The sequence below is a fragment of the Tursiops truncatus genome, chromosome 11 (assembly GCF_011762595.2).
Source record: "Tursiops truncatus isolate mTurTru1 chromosome 11, mTurTru1.mat.Y, whole genome shotgun sequence".
Taxonomy (NCBI): Eukaryota; Metazoa; Chordata; class Mammalia; order Artiodactyla; family Delphinidae; genus Tursiops; species Tursiops truncatus.
This window is the reverse complement of record NC_047044.1, coordinates 50,179,527-50,197,405: the sequence shown is the minus strand read 5'-3', so window position 1 is coordinate 50,197,405 and position 17,879 is coordinate 50,179,527. Positions and strand designations below refer to the sequence as shown.

The following is a 17,879-nucleotide window of genomic DNA, read 5'->3' as shown; positions in this document are numbered from 1 at the left end:
TAGGGTCCCTGCCCTCAAGGCATAAGAGAAAGGGTAGACCAGTAATCCTCAAACTGGAAACCTTTTTCAAACATACAGGGCTAAGAAAGACATAATATTTAAAGCTGTCAGAGTAAACTAAGTTGACGAAGGTAAGCATATAACGAAAGGAGAGGAAGTCAGATACTCATGTGCATATTTGAGTGGAAAAGGAAGAGAATACAATGGAGACTGAGGATTTGTTAGAGATGGAGGAAAATACCAAGAGTGTGAGTGGCACCAAGTCAAAGGAAAAGAGGGTTTCAAAAATTTCAGTCATACCAAGGACTACACAGAAAGACACACCAAGAGTAGGCTTGTACCACTAGGTGAGAGTGCAGTAACAAACCACCCCAAACCTTAGGCTTTAGAAAACAAAGTCTTGCTCAAGATACATGCCCATCACTGGGTGGCAGGGAATTCCTCTCCACACTGATGCTCTTCCTTCAGGACCTGGGCAGCAACCACCTGCAGCATTGCCCTTAGCACAGGAGAGAGAATGGGAGAGTAGCTGACTAAGGCCTAGCTCGTAAAAGATTTTGCATGCAAATGCATGTGTCACTTCCACTCCTATCTCATTGGCAGAAGTCAGTCATGTGGCCACATTCCAATGCAAGGGGTGGAAAGTAAAATTCTCCCACGAGCCTAAGAGGATCAGAAATATTTGGTGGATACCACACTACCCCAAGAGCAGTCTTAATACACCCCCTAACGTTGACAGTGTTCCACAGATTAAAAATATTTCTTACCTCTATTATCTCACGGGAGCCCCCAAAATCAAGGTCTGTTTTTTTATTTCCATTTTAAAGCCTGAGGAAACAGGCTTGAAGAAATTAAGTTACTTGCCCAAGGTCACATACTACTAAGTAGTAGGGCTGGGATTTGAACCCTAGTTTCCTGACACTTAGTCTAGTCTAGGGCTGTTTCCTTGATGCCTCCAGGCAGATGGGGGCAGATGCCAGATTGCGGTGGTTGAGAAATTAGCTGGAAGTGAAGAAATGGAAGAGCGTACACACTAAGAAGCTTAGATCTGATCTTGCAGCCATGGGAAGTTTCCTAGCTGGAGAGTGACATATTGAAAGGAATGTTTTAAAAGCTTAATTTACAGCCCCTCCAGTGTGCCCCAGACAGGCAGTCACATGCTCCAGGGAAGGATTATTAATTGTTTCAGCCTTTCAGGAAAGTGAGTTGGCAATATGGATCAGGAGTCTTTTTAAGAAAAGTTCATTCTCTTCTAAAACTCTTCTACAAGAATATATCAGATAAGGATTAGTAAGGCCATTAATATTACAGGGAAGTATTTTAATCACACACACAAAAATATTTTGTAAAAAATTTAAATTCCAAACACAGGCAAACAAGAAAATGTAGTTTACCCATGAGACAGAATATGAGGGAATGTTTCAAAAGATTTTCAGTGGCATGGGGAAAATCCTCATGATGTAAAGTTAAGAAAACAGAATATAAAACTGTACAGTGTTGAGACAGTTATGAAAATATAGACACACATACATATTCTCTGGGTGGCTGGATTATGAACAATTGTATTTCATTTAGACTTTCCTAGGTTTTCTACAACATTACACGTATTACTTTTATGAGAAAAAATAATAAAATATAAAAAGAAATTGATAACTACACAGGGTGAATTAGAAGAGAGTAGAAACAAACAAACAAAAATCTAGCCTTTTATGGGGGCACAGGGCAAGAGGAGAAGTTTGTTACTGTGTTGTTTCATTTTAACTAAAAGATATTACACTGCCTGTGAGGTAAAGAGGCACAGCCACCAATGGGAAAGGTTTGGTTATTAACCACAGCAGGAATAGAGCTGCAGAAAAGACTAATCACATACCATCGTTTCATTTAGCAGCCGCTCTTTTTATAGAAAGGAAAAGAATAGAATTAATCTTGACATTAGTCAGAATGTTACATTTGTGTGGCCAGTTGTCACTGCCTTATGGTTTAGAAAAAGATTGGTCTGAGAGTAAAGAGACATGGGCTCTGAACTGGGTCATGAACTCCTAATATCTCGGCAAAGTTGGGACGTCAACAGTTTCCTCATCTGTTGAAAAGCACAGGGTTAAAATAGGTCACCTCTAAAACATTTTTCAGCCTTAAGTCTTATGATTATTTTAGTTCATATTAATTTCATGTTAATGAAACCAATCTGTAAGGGTATTTGTGTGAAACATCTTCAAATAGACCACCCACCAAATAAAACTACATTGAAATGCTTTTATGTGTCAGTATTCTAGGTGCCATATTAAATTAAGAGTCCTTTCTCCAGCATTTAACATTTCCAAAAATGGTTCATAGACTTAAAGGAAAAGTTGGCTGTGAGATTTTTGAAGAGCTTTACAATGGAATTATCTTTTTTCCCCCCAAAGACTAAAAAGAGCCCAGTAGGAGGTGGAAGGTGGGGAAGACATCTAAACACACAGACACACACACCACAAACGACCACCATTACCCACTTAGCTTTGATAGTCAGGACGGTAAGCTTGTCTTTTTTCTTTTGGATACCACTGCCTTTAAGTGAGAAATCTGGGGGAAATTTGCAAATATAAAATGCAACTCAATTTCACTAAGTAGGGAGACATAAAACAGATCCAACTCACCTGAATTTCCAGATAAGGAACAAAAAGCCTTCATTAATAAATACAGAAAATATTTTAAAGCAGGATTCAGCAAACTCTTCCTTAAAAGGCCAAAACAAATTTTTTTAAAAATACATAAAAAGGCCAGATAGTAAATATTTTGGGATTTTCAGGCCAGAGGAGGGTCTCATTCATAAGTATTCAACTCTGCCTCTGTTGCACAAAAGCAGTCATAGAAAATACATGAATGAGTGGGCCTGGCTACGTTCCAATAAAACTTTATTTGCAAAACCAGATGACCAGCCAATTGGCCTGCCCCTGTTGTAAAGCATATCTTCTATTTATGCATCTGGTTAGAAGATGAGGGTGAAAAGGAAGAGGAAGAAAAACATAGTAAGTGGAAAAACTGAGATGAGAGGGGAGAGAGAGAATGCAAGAAGGGTAGTGATTTGACCCTAAGGAGGAAATTGAAGTAATATCCACACAGAAAAAGAGGCCAGTGCAGAAAATTTTTTTTTAAAAGAGGAAAATGCAGGACTTCCCTGGTGGCGAAGTGGTTAAGAATCTGCCTGCCAATGCATGGGTCACAGGTTCCGTCCCTGGTCTGGGAAGATCCCACATGCCTCGGAGCAATTAAGCACGTGCGCCACAGCTACTGAGCCTGCACTCTAGAGCCTGCAAACCACAACTACTGAGCCCATGTGCCACAACTACTGAAGCCCGTGTGCCTAGAGCCTGTGTTCCGCAACAAGAGAAGCCACCGCAATGAGAAGCCCACGCGCTGCGACGAAGAGTAGCCCCTGCTCACCGCAACTAGAGGAAGCCCTTGAGCAGCAACAAAGACCCCACGCAGCCAAAAATAAATTTTAAAAAAATTTTTTAAATAATAAAAAAAATAATAGACAAAACAAAAGTATGGTATTTAGGGATTCATGCATAGGTGGTAAAACTATTAAGAACAACAAGAGGGACTTCCTCGGTGGTGCAGTGGTTAAGAATCCACCTGCCAATGCAGGGGACACAGGTTCGAGCCCTGGTCCAGGAAGATCCCACATGCTGTGGAGCAACTAAGCCCATGCGCCACAACTACTGAGACTGCGCTCCAGAACCCGTGCTCCACAACTAGAGAAGCCACCGCAGTGAGAAGCCCGTGCACCTCAACGGAGAGTAGCTCCCGCTCACAGCAACTAGAGAAAGCCCGCGTGCAGCAATGAAGACCCAATGCAGCCAAAAAATAAATAAATAAAATAAGTAAAAAGTAAAAAAAAAAAGAGGAAAATGCAGAGGAAGAGAGAAAGACAAACTGGTGAGGAAAAACAGCACAGAAGTGGGAAATCTATTTGAGCCATTGTCACTGGACCACAAAGAAAAATGCCAGGGGTCATTTATAAACAAAAGCACTTACAACTAAACTTGGTGGGAAGTAAATAATGTTTAACTCGCAGCTTTAAGTTTTTATTTAAAAAATTTTTTTTTCTTTCAGTTATATGCAAGAAAAACAGACTGAAGGAAAGCAAAGAAGAGGGAGGTGCAAAAGAGTACCAAATGGGGACAGGACAGGGTGGTGACAGCCAGAAAAAAAAAAAAAAGGAAAGGGTAAACTTACCCTGTCCTCTCAGTCTCTGCTCTCTGGAATTTAAAGCGCCAAGTTTGATCTGCAACCCTCTGGTCCTGCTGGAGTATTCCTGGAAAAAATATTTAGTAGGCACATGCCCAAGCAGCAACGTGGCAGCTGTACCCTTCCCCCAGCCCTCTAACCCATCCCAAGCCTAAGTGGTCACAGCCTACCAACCACTTGCCTTTCCAGAAATTGCTCAATGTCAAATTCCTCTCTGGCACTGTGAGCTCAGTGTGTAGACTGGTCTTTAATGACAAGGGTGGAAAATCAACCCTGAGTCAATTTTCTCATCCACTGGTCACAACTTAGCATTTCATTTCAATTAAGAATTACACCAAAAGAACCTCCAGACCTAGGGGTCCTCTGGCACTTTAGTTCTAATGACTAAAGTATACTCTTTAGGTCTGACCTTTTAAACCTCAAAACCTGAGATGTGAGTGTGAGAAAAGAGAATAAAGGACTCATAACCATTGGGCAGAATTACATTTAAATCATCTCAAGTGGGGGTCTCCCACTCTCCGCCCCCTTTCATTTCTTTCTCTAGCGCGCTCTCTCTCTTCCAGAGACAATTCAACAGCCTCTTCTCAACCCATACCTGGCTTCAAATAACACTCACATTCAGGAAGTTCTTCTTTACATTTAACTCAAATCCCTTCTTCTACAGTTAAAACCCATGTCGTCAGTGGAGATTGGGAACAGCCGATTCCCATTCTCTTTATGGCAACTCTTCTTAAAGATTCACAGGCTTATAAAGGACAACCATACCAATTTCACCCATGGCATACAGCTTCCTTAAGCATTTTCCATGAATATTTTACTATACAGTTATCAATAACCCATTGCCTAGTCTGTGGAGAGCTTACCCACTGAGCAAATTTCTACAGCTGGAGAAAGACAATAGCCCCTATCCAATTACTCAAGGGACTGCCTGCGTTAGTAAATACCTATGCTTTTGTGAAGACAATGTTAGTTTGAAGTTTGGGACAGAACAAAGACTAAACCTAGAGCAGAATGCTTATGTCTGAGTAGGAAAGCACGTAGGAATGACCAATCTTTGGCCAACTACCTACCACTCTGCTCAGAATATCACCCCTTTGTGTGAGCAAGATGAAGCTTTTTAGAATTTTGAAAAACAGCACCCAATGTGGGTCTCCACTGAAATTTGTAATCCTATCTCCCCGTGGCCCCATCACATATCTCAAACTGTTTCTTCTCTAAAGCATTAAAAAAATAAATAAAAACAAACAAACAAACAAAAAACCTGGAGCAATACAAAAGATCTTCAGTTGACTTTTAGGAGCAAACAACATATTTTCTTGAACATCTGTGATCTTCCCAAGCTATTTTTTTTCCCCATTATTGTCAAGAGAAAAGAAGTTTAGTGGAATGTTTCTCCACAGAGGCACAAGTCTATAATACTCCCCGTTGATTACATATAAAAGACACAAAATATTAGTTTATTAGAAGCAGCTTGAACCACTGCTGTACAAAGCAGTTCTCTGATGGAACAGATTTATGAAGTAACAGCTGAAAGGTATGTAGATCACAAGATACATGACAAATGTACTTTATTACACGGATCAGAAATACCATATGTACTAGCAGTTACTGTACAGTGATACACAACACCCAACTAAGACTATTTAAAGGCTTTGCTGATATTGAAAACTATAAAGACAATGTGAGAATGAGAAAGTGTTTCGTAAGACAGCATAATGCCAAGACAAGTCATCGCTTTAGGAAATTAAACACACTCTGCATATTATAAACTTAATGTATTATAAAACTATGCCGTTTTTAAATTAAAATGCAAAGGACTTCACCCCATTCATTGTTTAAAGCAGATGTTCATAACGTTTTTCCATACTTTAAAGTGGAACTTTGTGGAATGAATACCAGACTTAACGACATTAACAAATTTAAGATTTCAGATTTTGTTACTTCCACCAAAAAGATACTTAAGTCTGCAATCGTGGGGTGCCAAAAAACTATCTAAGGGCAAAGTAAGCACAACACATTTCAAAGTGACAACTTTCTGCAAGGCCCTTCTAAGCTGGAAAGTACTTCACCAGCTTTCTACTGAAATTCCAAGTACAATATTTGAGTCCATTCTGCCACATTCCAAACAAGTGGCTCGCCAGTCTTAGCTTGACAGGATAGTCCTCCCAAGCTGCTTGTTCCACCTCCCAACAAACATCTTAGTTAGAAGGTTCTTCCTTAGATTCAGTCAAAACCTGTCTCTGAAGCTTCCCATCAGAGACACTACTCTGGGAGATTCTACACTCTGGGACAGCCTTGCCCACTACTTAATAATTGCACAGCTTTAGGCAACTTTACTTACCTCTTCAAAGCTGTTTCCTCCTCTGCAAATAGAGATAATAAGAGTACTGACCCCACAGTATTGTTTTAGGGATTAAATGAAATAATACAGGTAAAGCATTTAACACAGTAAGCATTCTCTAAATGTTGGCTGTTATTCCTAGTATTCTAGCAAATGAGTCCTATTTGACACCGCGTCCTATTCTTCTCCTATTCTAAAATAGGTGCGAAAGACTCTTGGCATTCAACTGGGTAAAGTTTAAGGGTTTTTGTAAGCAGGCACAAACCTCGCCCTGGCCCTCCTGCTGCCTGATGGGGTCCTGGGAACAACAGAGTGGCCTTAACCTGGCATGAGTATTTAACAGTTCCCTATTCCCCCTGAACATTTCCTTGTTAAACTGGCACGTGCCTGCTGCAATGGTGTTTTTACATTCCAGCAAATACAGGGGAAAAGCTTTGTATTTTTTGACTATAGCATAAATGTGAATCACTCTGCCAGGTGGCATCAGAAGTTAGTTGCTTAGCTAGTAAGCTCAGTCAACAGCCCACCATCTGCATCTCAACTGCAGTATTTATAAATTCGGGAATTCCCTGAGGTCTCTTTAGATTTCTCCTATTTATTCTATTTTGTGGCTAGCACTTCACTACTCCTGCACACCACTACCCTCACCATCAACACCAGTCCATTTCAGATATTTAAATCAAGTCATTTATAGCCAGTTACTTTTTTTTCTCCAGCTCCTAAAAATCATATCCCAGATATATTGATCCAAATTTTGAAAATATTCAGATTTCCTCATAAGCAAATATATTCTGCTGCATACTTATGCAGCATGTGAACTAGTAGGGGGGAAATGTATCTAAAACGTGACATTAGAAAAAAACATGTAGTCAAAACCACTAGATTCTACTTTAGAGTGTCAATGGCAGTTCACATTCCTTCTCTGATTAGTAGCTTGGGTACCACTGAATCTGGGCTATACCTTTAGGATGGGATCAGCCCATTCTAAGGGCATGCTGGTTTAGTCTGGTTTAGGCCTAGAGATTTGAGAAGGGGTCAATAAATCATTTCTCTACTGAGAATCAGCTCTTCACCTGATCCTGAGCCCCCCGAACAGATTGAACCAAAAATAAGCATTCTACCCTAAAACTACCTTTTTTACTTAGCAAGAGTTTGCACACCCTTGAGAGGCAGAATGGCACTGCAAGAACATAGGCTCTGGAGCTTGACTGTCTGACTTTGAATCCCAGCTATATGGCCTGTGTGCCTCAGTTTCTCCTGGTGTATAGAGAGATAATATCAATACTCAAAGGATTGCTAGGAGGATTAAATGAGTTAATACTTTGATTGAAGAGTTTAGGATTAAATAATTTAGAACAAAGCCTGATATGCAAAGCAACCAATAAATGAAAGCAGTTTTGATTATCCTTAGATGATATTTTAATTTTAAATTTAATTTCTTAAAAAACAAAAATGTCACATTCAATCCCTAATGTGATTCAGCCCACTCAATATAATTCCAAAAAATGATTTGGTGCTTAGCTTGAGCTCCATCTGGTGGTTTTACAGAATTCTCTGGAAAACATCAGTCAAATAAAGAGATGACAAATTTTATGAAGCTAATCACTTAAGAGATTAAAGGACTATGCTATACTTCTCAATTTATAACCTCCAGGAAAAAAGCAACAAAGAAGTGATCATACATTGCACTCATTCTGGAATGCTAGTCTAATTTCCTGCTAAAATTTGGAGATAGGAAGAATCCTGCTGGCCACACAATTCAGGAACTCAGTGACCGTAGAGGTCGCCATCACAAGCTATGCAAGACAATTTCACAGCCAACTTGCCAGAGGACATAGGACACTTGAGAACATGTTTCTCAAATACGTTTTTTGATAGTGATACTTTGATTTTGTTAACTTTTAAGTTAAATCCTAACTGTACAAACTTCATGACTAGACAACCTTAAGTGACCAGCCTAACATCACTGAAAGGCCCTGGATGAAAGCTCAAAGCTACTATCTACCGTTGGAGTCAAATTGGAGGTTATCAGCCTCAGAAAACATGATATCCCTGGTACTGTCTTCTGACCTCAAAAATCCAGAAAAAACATACGTAACAACGCTGCCAAATTTTAAATAAGCACTAAGTGTGTAACATCACTGATGTAGACAATTCCTATGATGGGAAAAAAAAAGGAAACAGCTGGTATATTTAGGCTGATATTATCATGGCTTAATTAGATGTTAGCAAATTTTTATTTCATGAATAAACATTTATGTATTTGCCTTTTCCTCACAAACTCTGTTCAAAATTATACCAAAAGGCAAAAAAAGGCCATGAACTTTTTTGAACTTTCCAACTCACATCTTCTGCTAGCTTCCTTAAGTATTTAAAAATAATCCACTAACTTTTTGGTGAACTAACCACTGAATAGATTGACAAAAGCCTATTATATAAAATAATCCTAAGATTTTACTAGCATTAAATTTCAGCTTCAAATCTCCTAAAAGATTTGGGTCCTGTCCTATTTATCTCTATACTGTGTCCCAGTGTAGCTGTGTGCCCAGTACAAAATTTGTGACCTGATGCCTAAGTAACCTTATTCCACAAGGTCTCATTTTTTTTTTTTTTTAGGTAAGAAGTGCATTTATTTAGAGAGAAACACACTCCACAGAGTGTGGGCCATCTCAGAAGGTGAGAAAGGCCTAGGTCTCATTTTTAACTTGGTTTTCTCTGAAGCTAACAGCTTCTTCTGAGTACATACCCGTGAGGGCAGACACCTCGTCTTGTTCCCTGGGTCCCTAGCACCTGGAAAAGTCTGCTAGATCTCTATATGACTATATAGGCATACTTCGTTTTATTGCGCTTTGCACATACTGCATTTTTTTTTTTTTACAAATTGAAGGTTTGTGGCAACATTCTGTCAAATAAGTCTATCAGCGCCATTTTTCCAACAGCATTATTTTTTAATTAAGGTATGTATATCGTTTTTTTTACATGCAATGCTATTGTAAAACAGACTACAGTATAGTGTAAATGTAATTTTTATATGCACTAGGAAACCAAAAACTCACGTGGTCCACTTTATTGCAGTGGTCTGCAACTCAATGTGCAGTATCTCCAAGATATGCCTGTATTAAGCTAATATTGTTTTTCAATCTTCAAGTATGTAGCATTTCCCAAACTTAATGACCATGTAATGTATTTTTTTCACCACACATCCAGAAAAGCTAATTCTGAGAATCATACTCTGAGAATAATATAAAAACTGAAGCACATTAAACTAGTTCCCAGGATGTTCTAATCTCCTAAAAAGATGGAGCATAATAATTTTCACATGTCAATATTCCACCTAAAAATTTAAAATTTAAAAAAAATTTAACTGAAGAATCTGGTCTTCTCTACTACTAGGAAACCTTAAGGATATATGAAAGAACAGATCTTCACGATCTAGACAGAGTATCTTTTATTCTGAATTATACAAAATCACAACTCCAAACAAGTACTGCTTATAAAATCCACTGACATATTTTCACATGATATATAATTTACTTTAAATCTGAGTTAGCTCAAATTTGTCAGTATAATATTATGTTTCATCCTTCCTAAGACTCAATGATTACAACCACATTAATACTCGAGAGAATTCTGATGTCTGATAATCCCTGCATATTGGATAGCATTCAATTAAAATATCAGCGTAGCTTTCATTCATCAAAGAAAATATTTTATTCAAGTTACCAAGACAAATTTGAGGAGTTACAGTTGGGCTTGAATTGAAGAAAAAGGCCAAGTTAAAAAATGGAAACAAAGTTTCCATTTGGTGGAAGCTGAAATCAATGTATACATTCTAATCAAAGACCTGTTCCATGCGGCATTTTTCAAGTTTTTAAGGGTCTACCAAGCCAAACCCTTCGCTGCCTTGATGGCTTTTGCTTTGCTTTTTCCTTTCTTTTTCTCTCGCTTTGCTTTCAGCCTTTTTCTTTGCCTCTGGTTCATCCATACGGGGTACTGCCCATGCTGGTCTAGAAGAGTCTTTTTGTTTCTCTTAATATCAGTCTCCATTTTCATGTCATCTGAATTAAAAAATGGAAAAACTATTAATACTCATGAATGCAACCCCATGAAAAAGCAAATTAATGCAATGAGGACACTGAACTTAAAAGTGGCATGAAACTACAAAAGCAAAAAAAAAAAAATTCCTTTGTGCAATGATCTTTGACTAACACTCAAAAAACTCCTTACAACACATTCAGTAGAATCATACACATGATGCCATGTGTTCCCACAACCATGAAAGACATAAAAAGTATCTGCGAGGAAGTAGGGACATCATCTATTTAGTCACTAAGAAACTTTCTAAAGAATGTTGTTATGCAACCCAGTCAAAAAATGGGCAGAAGACCTAAAGAGACATTTCTCCAAAGAAGAAATACAGATGGCCAATAGGCACATGCGAAGATGCTCAACGTCGCTAATTATTAGAGAAATGCAAATCAAAACTACAATGAGGTATCACCTCACACCAGTCAGAATGGCCATCATTAAAAAGTCTACAAATAACAAATGCTGGAGAGGGTATAAAGAAAAGGGAACCCTCCTACACTGCTGCTGGGAATGTAAGTTGGTGCGGCCACTGTATGGAGGTTCCTCAGAAAACTAAAAATAAAATTACCATTTGATCCAGCAATTCCACTCCTGGGCATATATCCAGACAAAACTATAACTCAAAAAGATACATGCACCACTATGTTTGCAGCAGCACTATTCACAATAGCCAAGACATGGAAACAACGTAAATGTCCACTGACAGATGAATGGATAAAGAAGATGTGGTACATATATAGAATACTACTCAGAATGAAATAATGCCATTTGTGGCAACACGGATGCAACTATAGATTATCATATTAAGTGAAGTACGTCAGAAAGAGAAAGACAAATACCATACGATATCACTTATATGTGGAATCTAAAATATGACACAAATGAACCTATCTATGAAACAGAATCAGGGACAAAGACTGGTGGTTGCCAAGGAGGAGGGGAGTGGGAGAGGGTAGGAGTCAGAGTTTAGGATTAGCAGATGCAAACTGGTATATATAGAATGGATAAACAACAAGGTCCTACTGTATAGCACAGGGAACTTTATTCAGTATCCTGTGATAAACAACAATGGAAAAGAATATGAAAAAGAATGTATATATATGTATAACTGAGTCACTCTGCTGCACAGCAGTAATTAACACAACACTGTAATTCAACTACACTTCAATAAGAAATAAATTTTTTAAAAAAGAGAACATTGTTATGATTGTCCTTTGCAACAGTGAAAGTTAAATAGGAAACATTTAGGATATATGGGTTTGAATTACTGCATTGGGGTAAGTTTATGGTTCTGAAAACACGCGAGTTATGAGAACACTCCTCGGATTAGGTGCTTTCTTGAGCTAAATAAAATTTTTGTGTCAATAAAAAGTGCACCCACGCTTCTAATGGACAGGCCTTAGAAGAAAATAAACTATTAGGAATGACTGGCCACTTTCAATGAAGAGTACTTGGAAGAGGAACAGCAGTAAGCAGCAAGCTTCACGACAGAACAGACCTGGAAATCCTGGGGCTGCCACACTTTTTTATCCAGGTCACACGCAGGTATCCAGCTCTTCTAACAGAAGACTTAGCAGGAAGCTCAGCACAGCCATGCTGTGGTCCATCTATCACCAACCTTATCTATTGTGAAGGACATGTCCATAATGTCCCTCTCTGGGAACTTACCAGGGTATACAGGTTTTCTGTGGACTCTGCTACCTGACATTATATTGTATTAGTTCATTTATCTGGTTTACTTTCTGTCTCCTCCAATGTGATGTAAATCCCACTAGGATGGAGGCCATTTCTGTTATTCACCATTGTTGCCTCAGTTCCTAGAACAGTGCCTGATATACATTAGCCCTTCAATAACTGGTCACTGAATGATTATTTTAGGTGCTGTTCTAGGTTCTGGGGATACTGTGGTCCAAATAAGCTCCTTGCTCTCACGGAGTTCTCAATGTTCTGTTGAGGGGAGAAGGACAAAGCAAACTTCAGCTTGTGGTTACAGCCTTTTTAAAGAGAAGTACTGGAACGAGATTAAGTAGGACCAGGCAGGCTGTGGTAAGCACATGGAAATATAATGAGGTGATTTAAGCATGGGAATGACATAATTGATTTATATCCTAAAAGATCATACTGGGTGATATGTCAAAAATGAATCAGAAATGAGCAAAAGCTGAAGAGAGAGGTAAAATGGCTACTACTGTGGTTCAGGCAAGAGATAACTGTCATTAAAGTGAAAGCATGAAAGTAGGAGAAAAATGGATAGATTCCTAATGTATTTTGGAGATAGTCAAGATGATGTGCTAATGGTTTACAGGTGGGGGATAAAGGGAAGAGGGATTGAGGATAATGACTATTATACACATTATATACAGCTTCCAACTTTAGACTATATTAAAACAGACATAACTAGAATCTGTCAAAATCAAATACAGGGAAACTAATCTTTAGGATAATAATATAAGGGCAGAGGACTCTTAGAATGGAACCTAGATCTTGCAAAGGGTAAAATGAAGAAAGACCTCCTTCTATCCTGCCTAGTTCTTGACTCCTGTGTACCCTTCCAACGAGAGTGTGTCTAGGTTTGTCTACCCCTGTAGTACTGTCTATTTCTGAGACACTTAGGCCACTGTATAAGCACAAAAGGCTCACTCTGAATAATCCAAAACATACCTACTCACATGAGGTGGCTTTAAAATAGCTTAGCATAGAATCTCTAGTAGCACCTCCAAAGAATTATGTGGGCATGGCAGGACGTTTGTTGGGAAGCAAGTGTGAGAAAGAATGGAAGACAGTGAAAAAGGGAAAAAGTCACAAAAGGAAGTTGATATAACCTTTTTTGAAATGAAACACATAAACTCACCTATTTCATCTTTCACCACACATTGCGTTTTCTCTTGACAATGTTTGGGTTCTACCACAGTTGCTATCTCTTGAACGTCTTTCATTAAAACATCACCATCTACTTTAAGAATACTTTTAAGTCTGCTGAGCTCCTTTGGGGCATTCTTTTTTCTCTTTTCAGCACGCATCTTCCTTTTCCACTTACTCCGTAAACTTTTAGCCATATTTAGCTGGAAAGCTAAAAAATTACATTTTCAAAAGCAACTATTTACCATCAAACAAAAAAACAAATCCTTGGAAAACCAGGTCAAAAGGCATCTCTGCAGAACATGAACAACTGGAAAGTAAACTCTTCACTCTGTTCATGATTTATGATGGCATAATGTGCAAATTATGTGAGGATCAACGTGGCATATACAGCCACTAAATAACAATTAAGAACACCAAACCAAACTCCCCGTGGCCACTGGCACACTGTGAGTCAAGCCAATTCTGAAAGCTCCTGTAGTTTTCATACAAGATGCAGAAATTTAATTTCCCCCAAAATGCAGAGTGCCATCACCTTACATTTATGCAACAACTTAAAAATCACAAAATATTTTATCTTTTAACTGAATCCTGATTTCCCCCAAACTTACAGGCGACTCCACCCACCCCAATTTTCCTCATTATCCACCCCCTCAAATCAATCTAGCTATTTTAAACTTGTCTATTTCTACTCTTGCTTTCCCTCAACCCCTCAGTCCCAGCCCATCCCCTAGAAGGTGGTCAACCTGAGCTTTTAAAAACTTAAAGAGCAGACACTGTCTTTCTTGGAATTAATGATTTTCCAACTCATATATGCAAGATCTACAAGGGTATTTGTGACCCAGCCCCTGCCTCCTTTAACTCTTATCTCATGCTCCACTCCATCCTCAAGCACCAATTACATCTGAAGAAAGTCCAATCAATGACAACCGAGGGAGAGTGTGGGGATGTGATGAGGGCTGGGAAGGGATTATAGGGATTACAAAAAGTTTAGAGGGAAGCTCGTGGGAATGACTTATAACATCATCTTGACTGTGCTGACAGATTTATGTTTGTGTGTGAGTATACATGGATATATCTTACACACTTTAAATATGTGCAGTTTGTTGTGTTAATTACACATCAATAGGCAGTTAATCACTAAGACATTATTTTGAAAAAAAAAAAGAAAAAGAAAAATGTCCAAATGACGTTGACTTCAGTATCTTTACATTTGCCGTCCCTTTGCCTGGGAACTGATCCTTCACTTCAGTACCTCAGAGACAGCTTTTCTGACTCCTGTAAGCTCACCTTTTATTCTCTACCACCTCATCCTTTTCTTTCCTGTTTAATACGTGTTACAATCTAAAATTCTTAAGTTTATTTTCTGTCATTCCCGGTGGCCCGTGGGCTCCACGAAGGCAAGGGATAAATAGGTCTTGTTCGCTACTGGATCCCCCAGTGCGTAGCACTGTGCACACAGTAAAGTTTAAGCAAACATTTGTTAAACGGACGACTGGTGGAGTAACATTTCTGGACGGCAGCAATCACAAACTCACTCTGTCCCGTGTGTACAACAACGCAAGCCCTGCGAGGGGCTGGGAGAGAAGGGTTGCGGTACACAGCCCTCAGCGGGGCCGAACCACTAAGGAGGACTCCACTTCCCACAGAGCACCGGGAAGCCCCACGACAACGGGAGACCCTCGTTCTAGAGGAGGCCTGCGTCTCTGGCCCGGGCTCAAGCTTGCCAGAGAGGGACGAGGCTTGAGATCTTTCCACGGGCGGCGGACTCGAGTCCCAAGTCCCACGCCCCACTGGAGCCGGTTGGTAAAAAGAACTCACCTGAGAAAACCCAGGAACTCAAACACCGCACGCTGCTCACGCCGACCGGAAGCCCCCGCACTTCCGCCTTCCCGGCAACCCGCTCTACTGACCCCGCCCCCCGGGCGGCGGCTGCTCGCTGCTCGCCAAAACGCCCCGGACGGCCTCGAGAGGCGGGGTCCTCTGGAGTCCCGGGCTGACGCACTGGGTGCGAGTGCTGACCTGGGAGCTGGGCTCCTCCCAGATAGGTTCTGAAGTCGGATTAGGGAAATGCGGGGGAGAAGCCGGGTCGAGGGTCGTACACCAGCTAGGCCTGCGTCCCGAGCGTGAGCGGGGTAGCCCCGAGACTAACCCAAGGAGGGAGAACCGCCAGGTGACCCTGCCGTCAGGTAGTGAGCTCAGAGCCGACCTCTAGATTCACGTCAGACCTCCCCATTCGCACACATTCACCACGTCGCGTGTTCCTCTAGAAGCCGAATTAAGATCTTTATTTGCAGCCCTTAAATTTCCCCATCCCCGGTGGTGGTCTCACGGTTGTACACATATATCAAAACTTGTCAAATTGTATCCTTTAAGTATGTGCAATTCATTGTATATCCGTTATACCTCAAAGCTGTTACCCAAAACAAAAACCCCTTCCTCATCCGAAGACAAGTTCAAAGGGTAAAATGATCAAACTAATTCAGTTCAATCAGTGTTTACTGGCTAATCACTAATGTATACCAGACACAATACTTAGCCTAGGACACTCGGCTTCGGTGACGGTCACGCTGATCACAAACACCACCAGTTCTTTTTGTTATTATTTTACATATGCTCCTAATATCACTGGCTTTGGAACCGTACAGGTCTGTGGTATTTATGGTTCTAACACTTCCTTGTGAGTGATATGAGTACTATCTCAGAGCCTGGATTTCCTTATCTATAGAATGAAGCTAATACAACCTAATAATCCTAGGTAGGGGATATAGGAGCTCAACAAATGGCCGCTCACATCATTTTCACATAATAAATTCAAGATGCACGGGACTATTTGTAAGCAGTATTTTCTAGAGATTTACAACATACACCAAAAACCAGTAAATGAATTGTCTTTAATCATGGCCTAGTAAACTCCTGTCTGGTTACTAGTAAAAGTTCATTCTGAGACAATTTATGGGTCCCTTTTTTCTTTAAATTTGTGTCCTTGAAGAAACCATGCATCATGTGGAAATTAATAAACTCAGACTACAGCAAGTTGTTTTTGTTTTTTGTTTTTTTAAACAGAGGCTGGAAAAAGCTCATAACATGCAGTATATTTTAAAAAAAAAACATGGTTGAAAAACCTGCTTTCTTTAGAGATTAAGAAGTTCCTATACAGCAAGTGAATTTCTATTTTAAAGTTAACTATATGTTAGATCTGGCCACTTTTCCCAAAAATACATGTTTACATTGCATTTTAAATCAGAGAAAGCTCACTTTCAGATAGTCCAAATTGACTGCATCTTGCTTAACATACCAGGCCAAGACTTTTGAATAGATACTTGGCACCGAAAAAGAGAAAAAAGTTTATCTATTATGAAAATGTCATAGTGTTAAATATAGGCCATAATTCTGCATTACTGATGTTTTAAAAGGCTGAATCCTAGATTGCATTATTGAGAAAAAAACCTTTTTGAACATGTTCCTCACCAGTTTATATAAAAGCAGTTCTAACAGAATAGTTAAATGGCCTTGCTATATTTAAATATCCTTAATTCATTCACACACTTGAGTATGCATTCTGTGATAGGCACTATGCTGGGTATACAAAGATGATGGGAATTAAACTACTGTCTTTAACCCCTGATGGTAGGATAAAGCTTAAGGGTCAAACTGGACATTGCTTCAGCTCCATCACAGAGCTAGGAGGAGCCTGTGGGACAGGAGGCACAGTGGGTCGCACTGAATACCTGATAGGAAGCAGAATGGTTTCCCATCTCAAAGCCATGCTACACTACTGGCACCAGCTAATGGGGCCTCTACAGTCAGGTCTCGCCCATGGAATTCCTGATTTGAATAATCCCTTAGTAAGGACTAGGAAGACGAATGGGATTCAGATGGTGACTCCAAGCTGCCCAGGCACTAGGTGACAGGGACTTCAAAACAAAGCTTTAAAGATGAACAAACAACATGAACTTCCCAGCTGCTCCAAAAAGGCCCACAACTGGCTGCTGACACCAATAATCCCCAGAAGTGGATCAAGTGGATAAAAGCCAGGTGTGAGGTCTGCAGAAAAGAAATGAAGGCAGGCAGACAGGGCCCACTGCACTTCTTTCCCCAAATTATATTCAATAAAAACAGTTCTCAGATACTGCTCTTCCCTGTTTTCCTCCTACCTCCCTGGCTGCACTTGGTACATTTTACAGTTACCTGTCACTCTGTCCAAGCCCTGCTAATTCCCCTTTTTTATTATTTGTGGAGTCTAGGTATTTTCACCTTTACTTGCTGTAAAAAATTGAGGTTGCATATGCCCTTGTATTCAGCAATTCTGCTCCTACGTATATTCCCTACCTATGCAAACTCTCATATCTATGCA

At 39.8% G+C, this 17,879-nt stretch overlaps 1 protein-coding gene across 1 annotated transcript; it reads right to left on the bottom strand.

Moving 5' to 3' along the window:
* Positions 1–10,004: 10,004 nt before the first annotated feature.
* LLPH (LLP homolog, long-term synaptic facilitation factor) lies at positions 10,005–15,472 on the bottom strand. Its single transcript, XM_004323334.4, has 3 exons — positions 15,344–15,472; positions 13,515–13,733; positions 10,005–10,632 (listed from the first exon to the last, which is right to left on the bottom strand). The coding sequence occupies exons 2-3, from the start codon at positions 13,717–13,719 to the stop codon at positions 10,454–10,456; spliced, it is 384 nt and encodes a 127-aa protein (XP_004323382.1). The 5' UTR covers positions 13,720–13,733; positions 15,344–15,472; the 3' UTR covers positions 10,005–10,453.
* Positions 15,473–17,879: the final 2,407 nt, after the last annotated feature.

What these genes read in the sequence shown, in the direction of transcription:
- LLPH (XM_004323334.4), bottom strand. Translation starts at nt 13,719, where the DNA reads ATGGCTAAAAGTTTACGGAGTAAGTGGAAAAGGAAGATGCGTGCTGAA. An exon ending in TGTGGTGAAAGATGAAATAG is followed by an intron (nt 10,633 to 13,514) that starts GTGAGTTTATGT and finishes TTTTTAATTCAG; the next exon opens with ATGACATGAAAATGGAGACT.